Source organism: Silurus meridionalis, chromosome 21 (assembly GCF_014805685.1).
Source record: "Silurus meridionalis isolate SWU-2019-XX chromosome 21, ASM1480568v1, whole genome shotgun sequence".
Classification (NCBI taxonomy): domain Eukaryota; kingdom Metazoa; phylum Chordata; class Actinopteri; order Siluriformes; family Siluridae; genus Silurus; species Silurus meridionalis.
The window spans coordinates 4,403,218-4,419,269 of NC_060904.1; the positions used below are offsets into that span (position 1 = coordinate 4,403,218).

General features: G+C 39.4%; 1 protein-coding gene across 1 annotated transcript in view; it reads left to right on the top strand.

Annotated features, from left to right (window-relative positions):
* The window catches only part of LOC124375583 (contactin-associated protein-like 2), a 124,082-nt gene that overhangs the window by 55,823 nt on the left and 52,207 nt on the right, over window positions 1-16,052 (top strand). The window contains exons 5-8 of the mRNA XM_046834065.1: window positions 3,094-3,297; window positions 3,604-3,788; window positions 6,968-7,111; window positions 8,068-8,326. Coding sequence (XP_046690021.1) covers window positions 3,094-3,297; window positions 3,604-3,788; window positions 6,968-7,111; window positions 8,068-8,326 — 792 coding nt within the window. The remainder of the gene's footprint in view (window positions 1-3,093; window positions 3,298-3,603; window positions 3,789-6,967; window positions 7,112-8,067; window positions 8,327-16,052) is intronic.

Sequence of the window (16,052 nt, forward strand, 5' to 3'; positions counted from 1 at the left end):
TCAAGGGGACAAGAGTGGCAACTTGGCGACACTGAAGATTGAACCCCAAATCAGTAACTTAGAGCCTTAGGCTATGTCCACATTATTAAGTTTTCATTTGAAAACACATCTTTTTCTATCAGACGCTGTTTTCAGTCAACAAAAACGAAGCTTTTTTAAAAAAAAAAAACGCAGTGTGGATTTTGTGTGAAAAGGCTTTCGAAAACCATGACGCATTTTTAGTTGTTGCCGCGAAGTTTTGAACAACCAGAAGTAAAATAAACACAGGGTAGAAACAATGTGGGTGAAAGCGTCTTACGTTTTCGTTCAGTTCGGCTTCTGGAAAATGATTGGAAACGAAAGTGTGGAGGCGAAGCGTATTTAAATGAAAACGTCATTTTCAAATTTACCGGATTAGTATAGACGTAGCCTAAACCACTGAGCTACCATCGCCAAGGGGACTAGCATAGCACACAATCCTTATATTACTAATATAACAATTAGAAGATGGGAAGAAAATGGGCCTTGTGGGCTTGTAAACAGCAGATCTTTTAATCCTGGACATATTATATATTTCTGTAGACCAGACATTAAGCTGTTCACTTTTTTAAAAGCATTGACTCTTTGCCTTGGCAAGCATCCTGACTACAATGTCAGATGCAGATTTGGGCTCAGGATCAATGCCTCTGGTGTTCAGACTCGTCACCTCATTAGTAGTATGGACTGAGAGAGCCTTGTCCATGAAGTCATGCAGAAGTCCAGCATAAACATAAAAGTGCTGACATTCTGGTTTGCTTAATATATGGTACACAGGCAAGTGTAAGTTGGATGCCCAGTATGATGCCATATTTGCTCTGGGGACCTAAAGAAATGCCAGCAGCAAGAGGTACAATGGCTGTAGACAAAACTACAAACTACAGGAGGCATAGCAACAGGACGAGACACAGGTACTGCTAATGCAAAAATGTTAGTTGGTTCACTTATCATTGTCAAGTGTTAGGAAAGGTAAAATGCAAAACACCCAAAGCTGTTGGTCTAGACATTTTTTTCCCATTAAGTTATGCCTTTATGTGTTCTATATTTCTACAAAGGGAAATATTAATAAACGTTGTCTTTTAGCAAAGTTAGAAGTGAAAGTTCTAAGCTACCCCTATACCTCCTATACGGGATGAATGTACTGATGTACCAGGAGTTGAAAGAGGTGGTGGGGCAGAGTGTTGGTGATCAATTAATCTCTGAAAGTAGGTAGCTACAGTACATGCCTCTTTTATTCTCTTTCCTTTTCAATTTGGTTATGTTGCAGTCTGATACTACAATCATTCAAATAGATTTTTTTTTCTTGTTAATCTACACTCGGTCCCCTATAATGACAAAATGATAACAGAATTCTAAAAAAGGTCTGTAAATGTTTTAAAACAAAAAGTATTTAGACCCTTGGCCACAACAGTTGAAAATTAGTTCAGGTGCCTCCCATCTTGATTGTTGCAGTGATGTTTCTACACCTTGATTAGAGTCCAGTTGTGCAAAAGTTTATTGATTGTACATGGCACACACCTCTCTATGTAGAGCTTCGAAGCTAACAATGCATATCAGAGCAAAAACCAAGCCATGAGGTAAAAGGATCCGGCTGCAGAACTAGATTGTTGCAAGGCACAGATCTGGGGAAGACTAGGAAAAAATTGCCTGCTTAGAGTCAAATATAGAGGTAAACTCCAAGCGTACCTCCATGGGTTTTGAGTAGGAGAGGCTTTTGGGTTTTGAGTAGAAGAGGCTTCTTCAATTCTGTTTTCACTGTAATTATGAGGTATTGTGTTGATTAAATAGAATAATTCAAGTTGAATGATTGTAGTGTTAAGCTACAACATAATAATAACAAAATAATGAAGGAGCTCTGAATACTTTCTGAATGCACTGTGAATACAGTGATGGGCAAATACACAGCAAAGTGACTTAGTTAATTTGGAAGACTTATGCCTGAGTGGAAATTGATCTGTGTGAAAACAAACAACTCACTGCCTACTGTGGCTTCACAGACAGGGGACAGAGGATTTAAGCCAAGATTGGTTTGTGTACATTTGGCCAAATTTATGGATATGCAACCAGTGTAGCTCCATTCTGGCAGAACAGACCTTGGTTCCTTTTGTTGTTGACATTGCTAATGGGTATGCTAATTCTACCTACCATCAGACCAGGCTTTTTATTATAAGTGGTACAGCAAACCGCATGTCTTTTTTTAAACGTGTTTTTACCCCCTTGAAAAGTTTTTAAGGGGCAAGAGACACTCTGCTTAAATATTGATATACTGATTATCTCTTCATCTTGGTACCTGTTAGTGGGTGGAATATATTTATTAGGCAAAAAGTGAACAGAGAAGATGATGTGTTAAAAGCAGGAAAAATGGGCGAGCGTAAGGATTTGAGTGAGTGACAAATTGTGATGGCTAGATGACTGGTTTAGAGCATCTCTAAAACTGCAGCTCTTGTGGGATGTTCCTGGACTGCAGTGGTCAGTATCTATCAAAAGTGCCTAAAGGAAGAAACAGTGGTGAACTGGCAACAGGGTCATTGGCGACTAAGGCTCATTGTGGGGAGCAAAGGCTGGCCCGTGTGGTCCAATCCAACAGACAAGCTCCTGTAGCTCAAATTGCTGAATAATGTTGTTGAGGTTTGATGGGTAAGAACTGTTTTGGCAGCAAAAGGGGACCAACACAATATTAGGCAGCTTGTCATAATGTTATGCTTGATATTCTCAGTGTACTTGCTGACTATAAAGTTATGCCTGGTGGGTGTAAAAGGTCTAAAACCCTTGGCACACATGGCTTATTTAGCACCAGGGATACTATTTTGGAGTTTTTGCCAAGTTGACAAGCATCCCTTCTTAAGGTGTGCCCTAAAAATGCATGTGCCACCATTGTCTATCCAGTAGGACCTGGTTGATGGATTGCAGCTAGCAGCAATAAATTTGACAGGGTACAGAATGGCTGTGACCCTCAAAAAACAGTGGTCCCCAAGTGGGATTCGCATTTGCTGCTTGTGCAACTTGCCATATAAAAATGCAAATGTGAATCTCTTTTTCCTCTCTATTTCTCTCCCCTCTCTCAACCTGCTTCCTCAGGGGCCGACGTGATTAACTTTGACGGCCAGGGCGTGATCTCTTACCGCTTCAAGATGAAGAAGATGAAGATTCTGAAAGACGTGATCGCGCTGAAGTTTAAGACGGGTGAGAGTGATGGGGTGATCCTGCATGGCGAGGGGCAGCAGGGTGATTACATCACACTGGAGCTGAAGAGAGGAAGACTGCTGCTCCAGATAAACCTGGGTATGGGCTTTTACTCATCAACACAGAGATGATCTGCCACTTCTAATGGTATTAAGGGAAATAAGAGAAGAACATAAATACAAATATTTCTTAATATGCCAGACTTGAAACATTTTAAAAAATGATATTTTCTGAATATAAAACTAAGCTGGGATTTATTACACTGTTTTTCTCGTTGTATACAGAAGGTTAATTTATAGAAATCCTGTAATAAGGACCCGTGGACATAACAGTCTGGAAGCAACTGACTTTTGATTGTTATTTAATGGCATAATGTAAACGGTACATCGTATTGTAACAAAACAGGCAGCAACCAGTACGGCTCCATCCTGGGTCACACGTCGGTGAGCAGCGGCAGCCTGCTGGATGATCATCACTGGCACTCGGTGGTGATCGAGCGCCACAGGAGAAACATCAACTTCACCCTTGACCAGAACACACAGCACTTTCGTACCAACGGAGAGTTCGACCACCTCGACCTTGACTATGAGGCAAGGGCTAATGGTTTTTCATTACTACAATATCTAGGTTAGATCAGATGTAGCACTTGATGCTGGAGAAGAAAGGGCTCGGTGCACTTTAATTATTCAAAGGTTATTTTCATTTCGAACCAGGACACACACAAGTATCGTGTTTGCGCAATTGTACTTTCGACTGCGAGATTGAAATCCTCCGACCTCCTACACTCTCCTCCTCTTTTCTGTTCTTAACCTTCTACTAATTTGATTGCACTCAAGATCTCTGACGTGAGTCCAAACCAGTCATGCCATCTGCAAATCTGAATTACTGACTATTTTGCAATACACTGATGCATTAGGGATGTGCATCTCCTGGCTGACACAATTTACATCTTGATGCATAGTCAACAATATGATACATTAAACATACATATGAAGCAGCAATAAGATTAATTACCTATTTCCATGCAATGTGGTCCGATTTCGATTTGATTCAACAGTATGTGATTTAATGCAATTCAATATGGTACAGATAGTATTTATTTCTTGGGTTCAAAGATTAAGTAAAACCAGATGTTCTTTTTCTGTTCTGTCTTCATGAAGATGCAGCTCTACCTCTGCCATGTTATTCCATATTTTATGTGATTCTCAGGACACGCCTCGGTCTACATAGTGTTGTGATACGTCATATCCACATATCAGCAGTGGTGCTGAGAGAACGCGCTTGAGAAACAGTTTAGCGAGGAGAAAGACATCTACATGGAAAATCATCTTCTTCATTCGGCTGCTCCCATTAGGGGTCGCCACAGCAGATCATCCGTCTCCATACCACCCTGTCCTCTACATCTGCCCCTTTCACACCAACTACCTGCATGTCTTCCTTCACCACATCCATTAACCTCCTTTTTGGACTTCCTCTTTTTCTCCTACCTGGTGGCTCCATCCTCAGCATTCTTCTACCAATATAATTCATGTCCCTCCTCTGCACATGTCCAAACCATCTCAATCTCGCCTCCCTCACCTTGTCACCAAAACATCCTACATGGGCTGTCCCTCTAATAAACTCATTTCTAATCTTGGTCTCGAATTATTAGTCACTTTCGAAATAATGAAAGTAAAGTGCATTTATAAGTAAAAAAACCTTTTTAAATCGATGCACACTTTTATGCCGATGCACCAACAAACTGATGAATCTTATCATCACTATGATGCATATCTACAGTATGTACTCTTTAGTGGAACGTTTAGTGGAAAGTAGTGAAGCTCTCTGATGCTCTAAGCATCCCTGAATAACAATCACAGATCGAAAACATGATCATGTTAATCTAATGGAGTCCAATTAAAGGTAAATCTAATTAATGAAGTGGAAAATGTAATTAGTTTAGGATGTTCGAATGAGTTCCAGGTTTAAAATATAACGCGCAACACATTACTGTTGAAGATCTCGATTCTGATTGGTTGGAAGGTGTTGATTGATGTTGTATACCAGCAGCTCTGGCAGGATTTCCAGCTTCAAGCTTTTACCCAAACACTCATTTTAATATGGTATTGACTTTTACATTAACCACAGTAATTACACAGAGATTTGTATTGGGGTGGACCAATAAATTCGTATAAGGAGACTTTTAACATTTTCTAAGTCTGGAGTTTCGCACTAACCAGAGGTCTGAATGAACAATTAATTAACGCCATTCAATTTAAACCATTTCCAAGTTTTTTTCCAAGATAATTGTCGGTTTGTCTTTTTTCTTGGAGAGATACCAACAAATCTGTTCAATTCTTTATGACCTAAAAATTACACAAGTGTAGACAAAGAGAACTGATTAATCAACAGATTTTTTAAATGGACACTGGTTTAAAAAAAACAAAAAAACAAACAAACAAACAAACAAAAAAGTACTGAATCATTCAAATGTGCTGAATAAAATACAGATCAATATTTTAATGATATTAATTCATATATTAATAATAAATTATAAATTATAATCAACGAATATTGAACAGCTCTCTCAGTGCACTGTGCTCTATCCGTGCCTCGCAGTCTCATGTTAAAACAAACAGCACATGTTGTCAGTGATTCGCCTCTAGAGGCCGCTCTCGTAATGACATAAGTGGCTCTAAGTGGCTCCAGCAACGGAAAACAACCGGAAAAACTATCCGTATGGATTTTGTCCATAGCCAACAGTTCCATCAATCAACTATTGACCTCTACTCACCAGTGTCTCCAGTTGTTTGCCATGCAGTGGGATGCAAAGGTCTTCAGGAAAGGAAAGGGCTTTACTCGTCACATTACAGCACAGTGAAATTCTATCTTCGCATATTTCAGCGATCTTAGGTAGCTTGGGGTCAGAGCGCAGAGTCATGATACAGCATCTTTGGAGCACAGAGGGTTGAGGGCCTTACTCAAGGCCCAGGAGTGGCATCTTAGCGATGGTGGGCATGAACTGAGCTTAACTGAGTTTAACTGCTGAGCTTACACTTTCTCTTAAAGGCTACTTTTCATGAGCTTGATGTGATTATGAATATGCAACTTTCTGATCTGGAGTCAGGCGTTCTATCCTTGCACCGTGAGGTCCCAGTCGCAAGGGTGGTTGGCTTTTTTTGCGTATTCTAGTTTTGTGTTTTAACGTATTTGCTAACCAACTTAATAACCAACAAACGTACTAACTAACTTGTCTTATGGATGTTCCACGCCAATAAATGTAACTATAGACCGATTTAAAAGTACAACCTTTTGCTCTTTAATCTATTGTTTCATAATACTTGGCAAAATGCTGTGGTATGAAAGGAGAAAAAACATTTGTTAACATGCTGATCATTGGTAAGAGTAACTCTGCTTTGTGTACAGTTCCAGCTTTACACCCCATTGTATTTGATTTCCTAGCCAATATAATAAGGATCGACCTAACGGGAGACATTTTAGTGCTCTTTGAATATCCCTTTAATATGTTCCAATATGTCAGCTGACTCATGTGTCTTCAGCACTTCGGCATCATATGTATTCTCACATTATTAATATAATTACACTTGAAGCAAACATTTATAACACTCGGTTCTTGCTAATAATATTGCTGCCAATTGAATGACTGTAAATGCAGGGCTATGAACTAGGTGATATTACTCACACACACATACACACACACACATATGGTAAAAAAAGAACCTTTAGCATTATTCACACATTTTCTAGTGAGTCTTTTTTGCACTTGCAGTTGAGTTTTGGAGGAATGCCGTACTCGGGCAAACTCATCTCAGGAGGCAGGAGAAATTTCAAAGGCTGCATAGAGAGCATCAACTATAATGGCGAAAACATCACCGACCTGGCTAGAAGAAAGAAAGTGGACACATCCAGCTTTGTGAGTACCAAATCTTTCCGCAGTTGTCCTGCACTATTGTATTTTGCTTAGAGTGGTGCTCAAAAGCTTCTGAACCTTTTTGAATTTGTGCCTGTATATGGTCTAGCACAGCTCATTGAAGAGTATATTTGAGATTCATACACGGGAAACATACAGATGTTTGAAGAGGGCATGCCTTTTCTTTTTCTTGTGTTTTTTTTTGATCAATTTTCTCGTGATCTCGACATCATTTTCTCGCCATAACAAAAGTTGCTTTCTTGTGATCTGGACAAAACAAAGGTTGTTTTCTAGCATTCACAATTTTCTCGTGACCTTGACGTAACAGATATCGTTTCCTCCTGATAAGTATTTCAGACACCAATGCGTGCTTGAGGGAATTAGGAAGAAAAGCCTTATTAACCAGAAAACATGTTACGTCGAGATCAGGAGAGATTTAGTCAGGAGTCATGATCACGAAAAAAACTAAATAGAAATGAATATTATAATGCGTACACTTTTAAATAGAAGAAAAGTCACATTTCTTTAACATTTTTATTTGTCAAAATCTCTTTATTGCAAAATAACTCAAGTTTGGAATCTCAATGTGTTTTTTTTTATGAATTTTTTATTTATCTTAAAACATCACACAACATAATGAACTCTGTTTTCTCAGATCTTTTACATTTGTTTTTTTTCCCCAAACAATTTCACAAAGTCATTTTTTTTATATATGCAATACAAGCACTGCATTTGCACAATAGAGATATTTTACCGAATGGGACTCATCTAAACCTCCTACACACTGTTTCTACCCTCGAGCTTGCCTTGCTTATTGTCTCTCCAGTCTACAACATAACAAAGCGTGATTATAATTCAATATCTACACTCGTTTGATGGTTTGACGCTTGTTCGTTATTATCGTCTTGGTACCTCGTGATGTATAGCTTTTATCATTTTCCCCCTCTCCTCCTCCACAGCGCAATTTGACATTCTCTTGCGTGGAATCTCACACCTTCCCTGTGTCCTTCAACACAACGAGTTTCCTGCAGCTGCCAGGTAGAAGAGAGAACAACATGCTGTCGGTGAGCTTCCAGTTTCGCACGTGGAGCTCTAACGGCCTGCTCGTGTTCAGCGCACTGGCTGACGGCATGCTGGAGCTCACGCTGAGAAACGGAAAAGTCACCGTACACCTCGGCATCACGCAGCAGAAGAACTCGAGTGTGGACATGACGTCAGGTACAGATGATTTTTTTGTGCAATCTGGGATCTTGAAGAGAGGATTTAGCTTGTCACATATATATTATATTTAATATAATATTATATAATATAATATAATACAATATATATATGAAATTTGTACCCAGGAAGCTGGGGTTAGAACACAGGGTCAGCCATGACACAGGGCCCCAGCGCAAAGAGGGCACAAAATTGATTGCTGTCCAGTGCTGGGGCTCGAACTGCAGACCCTCCTTTAACCATTGAACTACCATTTTGCTGTATTTTCTGAGAAAATGTTGTCTTAAGGAGAAGCAATGGTTTGAGGCTCCTCATGAAAGCAGGTGAAACATGCTGAGAGTGTACAAACACTTATAAAAACCAGTCAATTGTGATGCTCGAATATGGTTCCCATCCCACTAGACCATCAAATGATTTTTTGATAGTCATCTATTAAATTATCAACCAGAAGTTGTCTGGAATGGTTTAGGGAATATAAATATCTTAAGTGGTGATTTGGCATCTCGATTCCACAGATCTCAATCCGATTAAGCTTCTGTGGGATATGTGTGTGTGTATATATATATATATATATATATATATATATATATATATATATATATATATATATATATATATATATATATATATATAGGGCAAAAAGTATTTAGTCAGCCACCAATTGTGCAAGTTCTCCCACTTAAAAAGTTGAAAGAGGCCTGTAATTTTCATCATAGCTACACTTCAACTATACAGACAAAATGAGAAAAAGAAATCCAGAAAATCACATTGTCAGATTTTTAAAGAATTTTTTTGCAAATTATGGTGGAAAATAAGTATTTGGTCAATAACAAAAGTTCATCTCAATACTATGTTATATACCCTTTGTTGGCAATGACAGAGATCAAACGTTTTCTGTAAGTCTCCACAAGGTTTTTACACACTGTTGCTGGTAGTTTGGCCCATTCCTCCATGCAGATCTCCTCTAGAGCAGTGATGTTTTGGGGCTGTCGCTGGGCAACACAGATTTTCAACTTCCTCCAAAGATTTTCTATGGGGTTGAGATCTGGAGACTGGCTAGGCCACTCCAGGACCTTGAAATGCTTCTTACGAAGCCACTCCTTCGTTGCCCGGGCAGCATGATTATCGTCATGCTGAAAGACCCAGCCACGTTTCATCTTTAATGGCCTTCCTGATGGAAGGAGGTTTTCACTCAAAATCTCACGATACATGGCCCCATTCATTCTTTCCTTTACACGAATCAGTCGTCCTGGTCCCTTTGCAGAAAAACAGCCCCAAAGCATGATGTTTCCACCCCCATGCTTCACAGTAGGTATGGTGTTCTTTGGATGCAACTCAGCATTCTTTCTAATCCAAACATGACAAGTTGAGTTTTTATCAAAAAGTTCTATTTTGGTTTCATCTGACCATATGACATTCTCCCAATCCTTTTCTGGATCATCCAAATGCTCTCTAGCAAACTTCAGACGAGCCCGGACATGTACTGGTTTAAGCAGGGGGACACGTCTGGCACTGCAGGATTTAGTGTGCTGGCGTAGTGTGTTAAAAAAAAAAAAGCTGACGCAGTACACAGTGAAATGAGACAACGTTCCTTCAGAACCCTGGTGCTTCATTAAACAACATAAAGCTACAACACACAACATAAAGCTACATAACAGAACACAGAGTAAGGACTAAGTGTCTTCGCCACATAAAGTGCATTGTGTGCAACCTAGTGCAAACAGTGCAGAGAAAAAAAACCTATGCAGCAATAGTATATACTTTTGTTTTTGCCTTGCGTACACTTGACTTTATTTATTCTCTATATTTCGGGGATGTTTGTTGTGTGTTTCAAGGTCAGTGGCGTTTCCTGGGACGCAACTGAGCGAAACATATACTGTATTAGTTTACCCAGGGCTTCATCACATATTGATTCGCTGGTATAACTGAAACCATTTCCTTCTGTAATAAATGGAGCCCTCAGGCTTTTGGGTAGGCTTTGTTCTTTTGATGGTAAATATTTGGTTCTCTGAACATCTCACAGCCCAGGTCATTTCCTGAACCTGTTGAGAATCACTATACTGCATTATAATTAGAAAGTACAATGTTTAGGTAGTGTAGCCTACAGCAATCTTTCAGACTGTAATTCTGTTTTTGTGCCAGGTTTGAAACACACTGTTGTGTGCACGTGTGACAGGAAGTGGCATTTTAAATGGCACAATTGGTTTTCAATTTCAGTTTGGGTTTTTTGTTTGTTTTTTTGTTTACCCAATGCTCTATAACACATTGATTCCTATGTGCAGCTGAAAGTATTTTCTCTTCTTTTAATTTAATGAAGCCCTCCAGTTTTTGGCTTAGATGGTGTTTGTTTGCAGAAGTCTGAATGTATACAATAGGCTCCGTGTGCTTTTCTTCTGCTGAGGTAAACCAAATTGGCATTTTTAATTGCAAAAAATAATAATTTGATTTAATCTCAATTTGTGCTGCTTCTCTATTTCAAATGAAACATTTACTTTTAATATCTTGTGCAATTTTCTGTTAAATTTCTTATGCAAACATTTCAAATTCATCAAAATCCCAAAATGTACCATATCAGTAACCTGCCATTTAAAAATCATTGTTTGAAATGTTTAAAATAGCAGTCTCACTCTGTAAGCAACCTTGACTGCAGGTTACTATGGTTAAAGTATTTCATAATTACATGATATAATATATAATATAATATGGTGACTAAACTACTATTTGTATCTTTCAGCCAATCAGAATTGAGTATATACAGTATAAACCTGACCAGGTATGATATTATGACTGGTGAGTGAATAACACTGATTATCTCCTCAACATGGCACCTGTTAGTGGGTGGGAAATATTAGGTAGCAAGTGAACATTTGGTCCTCAAAGTTGATGTGTTAAAAGCAGGAGAAATGAGCAAGCGTCAGGATTTAAACGAGTTTGACAAGGGGGCCAAATTGTGACGGCTAGACGACTGGGTCAGAGGAACAGTGGTTAACAGTGATTACTGTTAATTCTGTTCATGCTTGACAGGTCAGGACTGTTCGGGCAGCAAAAGTGGACATACACTAAATGAATGCCAGCAAAAGGGCAGTGTATATGAATAGTGGATGATGATGGTAGGTTAAAAACTCGAGTTGAGCTATTATTCAATGACCTAATCCCAGTAAAGTGATGAGTTGTACAGTCTGGCTGCTGGTACAAAACAACCTGCTGCACCACTCAGATCGAGGTTTTTTCTTTATATGGCTGGTTGAGAACTGTCCAATTAGAAGCCCAAGAATACAAATCTGTAGTAATATGAATATAAATAAAAACAAATGCTGAATAAATAATCTTTTCAATGAATTGGATAATGTGTGGCACAATCCAAATTTTTGTATGGGGTTTTTTTGTTTGTTGTTTGTTTTTTGTTAACCAAAATGCTCCAACATTTTAAAGTTTGTTAAAATAAAAAAATAAAAAATAAAAAAGGGCTCTCTCTCCACACATATCGGGCAAAACTGCTCTCTGTACTTGATCTGAAACTAATCAGATTCTCCTACTGAAATATACAGGTGCATTTCAATAAATTATAAAAAAAAAAGGTCGTAAAAACATGTGCGGGAGAAGCCGAAAGAAAGTGTAGTTCTACAATATCATTAAAAAGTTGATTTATTTTAGTAATTCAATACAAAACGTGGAACTTGTACATTTTATAGATTCATCACACACAGACTGATATATTTATAGTGTTTATTTATTTTAATTTTGATGATTTTGGCTTACAGCTAATGAAAACCCAAAATCCAGTATCTCAGAAAATCAGAATATTGTGAAAAAGTTCAATATTGGAGACTCGTGGTGTCACACTCTAATCACCTCATTAAATCCAAACACCTGCAAAGGTTTCCTGACCCTCTAAATGGTGTCTCAGTCTGGTTCAGGCTACACAATCATGGGGGAAGACTGCTGACTTGACAGATGTCCAGAAGATGATCATTGACACCCTGCACATGGAGGGTAAGACACAAAAGGTCACCGCTAAAAAAACTGCTGTTCACAGAATGCTGTATCCAAGCACATTCATGGAAAGTTGAATAGAAGGAAAAAATGTGGTCGAAAAAGGTGAAACGAAGCCCATTCAATTTGGGGGAATTCAGAGTGGACTGCAGCTGGAGTCAGTGCTTCAAGAGCCACCACACACAGACGTATCCATGAGCTACAACTGATGCATTCCTTGTGTCAAGCCACTTCTGAACCAGAGACAACGTCAGAGGTGTCTTACCTGGGCAAAGGACAAAAAGGACTGGACTGTTGCTCAGTGGGCCAAAGTCATCTTTTCAGATTAAAGAAATTTTTTGCATTTCATTTGGAAATCAAGGTGCCAGAGTCTGGAAGAAGAGAAGAGACGCACAGAATCCAAGTTGCTTGAGGTCCAGTGTAAAGTTTGCACAGTGGTGGTTTGGGGAGTCCTGTCATCTACTGGGGTTGGTCCACTGTGTTTTATCAGGGCTAAGGTCAGCATAGCCATCTAGCAGGAAGTTTTAGAGCACTTCATGCTTCCCTCTGCTGACCAGCTTTATGGAGATGCTGATTTCATTTTCCAGCAGGATTTGGCACCTGCCCACATTGCCAAAAGCACCAAAAGTTGGTTAATTGACCATGGTGTTGGCGTACTTGACTGGCCAGCAAACTCACCAGACGTGAATCTCATCAGAGAATCTATGGGGTATTGTCAAGAGGAAAATGAGAAACAAGAGACCAAAAAAAAATGCAGATGAACTGAAGGCCACTGTCAAAAAATAAATCAACTTTTAAATGATATTATAATTCATCGAGATGCTCCTGTATATTTTTGTCCGATTAAAAAAAAGTGATCTGCATCATTGGCGTGTTAATTTTAGAGACCGAACTTGACACGATCATTCGTATAGCGTCACCCGCTAACTGACTGATTTCTCCCCACTTTTGCACCTTCGCTGCTAACAAGCTCACACATCATTTTCTCTAGTATTCCCATTTCGGTGCCTTTCACCCACACAAGTCTTGAAGGAAACGGATTTTCGAAACACATTAGCACCTGGAAATGTCTCCACAATTCTTTTTCTGAAAGCCGACACGATCGACACAAGGGATTAACAATTTTTTAACAACTGAGACAACGTTTGAGAGGGTTCACACACATTACATTTAATAGTACGCAGCTTTTTTTATGAAACAGCGTGAAAAGAGGTGTGGGAGGATCATATGGAATGTCTACGTGCTACACAGAACTGACAAAAGAACATTTCTTTTTGTGTGATATTTATCAGTGTCTGAGAAATATTCCTTATACAGATGAATGCTGCAGGCACACAACACTTTACCTTCCATTGACTGGGAACTGGGAGAGAGAGAGAGAGAGAGAGAGAGAGAGAGAGAGAGAAAGCAGAGATGAGAGAGACAGAAAGAGAGACAGAGAGAAGAAGTAAATAAGAAGGGCAAGGGAGAAAAGAGAGGAACAGTAAGAAGGGCATGGCAAAAAAGAAAGAGGGAGAGAGAGTGAAAGTAAAAGGATGAAGAAAGACAGAAAGACTAATTAATAAGGGAAAAGAGACAGGAGAGAGAGAGAGAGAGAGAGAGAGAGAGAGAGAGAGAGAGAGGACAGGATGGAAGGAAGAGAAATAGTAAGAAGGGCAGGAAGGAGAGAGAGAGAGAGAGAGAGAGAGAGAGAGAGAGAGAGAGAGGACAGGATGGAAGGAAGAGAAATAGTAAGAAGGGCAGGAAGGAGAGAGAGAGAGAGAGAGAGAGAGAGAGAGAGAGAGAGATGGAAGGAAAAGAAATAGTAAGAAGGGCAGGAAGGGAAGAGAGAGAGAGAGAGAGAGAGAGAGAGAGAGAGAGAGAGAGAGAAGGACAGAATGGAAGGAAAAAGAAATAGTAAGAAGGGCAGGAAGGAGAGAGAGACAGAGATAGAGAGAAAGAGAAAGAAAGTGAGAAAGGCAGAGCAGACTACGTAACTGTTTCTTTAAACTCCGCAATAGGAGACTGGACTCACACACACACACACACACTTTTTTTTAGGTATTGTTACAATGTCATAGTGTTGTGTATCATTAAATGTTGATTGCTTGGGTCACTTTGTGTAGTCCTGTGTGTCAGTTTGTATCAGTTAGTTTTGTGTCATCATGTCGCAAGTTATGTTGGTTTATGTGGCACCTCGATCCTGGAGGAACGTCGTTTCGTACTTCACTGTATTTGCTTCAAATGACAATAAAGCCACTTTATCTTGCGCATGGTGTCTGCTGATCGCCTGACCCTTCGCCTGACCTTGTTCTCCACTAACGAATTGCATTTTGGATTTGGGAAGTGGAAGCTCAGTGGTTAATATGTTGGACTTCTGCTCAGAAGGTCGTGAATTCAAATCCCAGCACCACCAAGCCACCACTGCTGGGCCCTCAAACAAGGCCCTTAAACCTGAACTGCTCAGGTGTATGAATGAGATAACCATAAGTCGCTTTGGATAAGAGCATATACTGAATGTCAGAAATGTAAATGGTTGGCTTCTATTCGTTTTTAAACCTTCCTGCATTCGCTCTGAACACCCATTATATGGCATAAGACCAGTACTGAGCGGATAATTTTTTATTCATACCTCAGGACCCCTACCTCACACCATTCAGTAAATCTTTTTGGCAGAACAGTGAATCCGTGGATGCCAAGAACATAACGTAACGTTTTTCCCTGTGTGTTCCACTTCCTGCATTCATCGGCTTGAATTATTCACCGGAAGCCTGGAGGATCCTTTGTGTTCTTTTAACACCAAACGGACACTATGCATCACGGCGACATTTCTGTTCAGGAAACGGATTCACAAATCGAATTGTTGTTTTTCCGTAGCGTTCGCAGCAGAGCCTTTAACACCGGCTTTACAGTGGCTCACCTACGTGCTTCTGGAGTAGAGCAGATAGCACGGCGAAGCTTTTGATCGACAGAATCGAAGTGTGTAAAATGAAGTGGAAAGACTTCTAAGACTTTGAGGTGTTCTTATTGACTGAAGATGTGTGATTGACTTTATTAGGGCACACAGAAGTTTCAGTTACAAACAAATAAACCTGAACCCCATTTGTTTTACAAGAAACGTGTTCAGAAATCCATAAATTGGACTGTTGAGATTTACATGTGCAGTATTTCACAGAAGTAGATCTTCTCAAGGGACAATACTATAGAAATGAAACTTGGATATATATTAGAGTAGTCAATGTGCAGCTTGTATAGCAGTATAGATTTACTGTCCTCACAATTATTGTCAAAATAGTTGCAAACAAATTGAGTACACCCTAAGTGAACATGTCAAAACTAAGATGGAAGATGGTGGAGACCCTCCATTAGCCTGTAGTAGCCAGTGCAGTCTTCTTTATAGCAGTATGCTGGAGAGGAAGCATCAGAGCTGGAGATGCTTGGTGGAAAAATTTATCGACTGATCTATCAACTGGGTATTCATTCTCCCAGAATGTCACCTGCATCTGTTAAGCTTAAGAGTTCAAATTAAAACTTTTTCCAAAAACCCAAACTTTCTCCTTGGCCTATTGGTTTGTTTCTACAGATGCTTGGTGTGTACAGTTTTATCAACTTCTCATCCAAACATCTATCCATCCATCCACTATTGATGCATCATTATACAAAACACATCTATCTATCTATCTATCTATCTATCTATCTATCTATCTATCTATCTATCTATCTATCTATCTATCTATCTGTCTATCTGTCTATC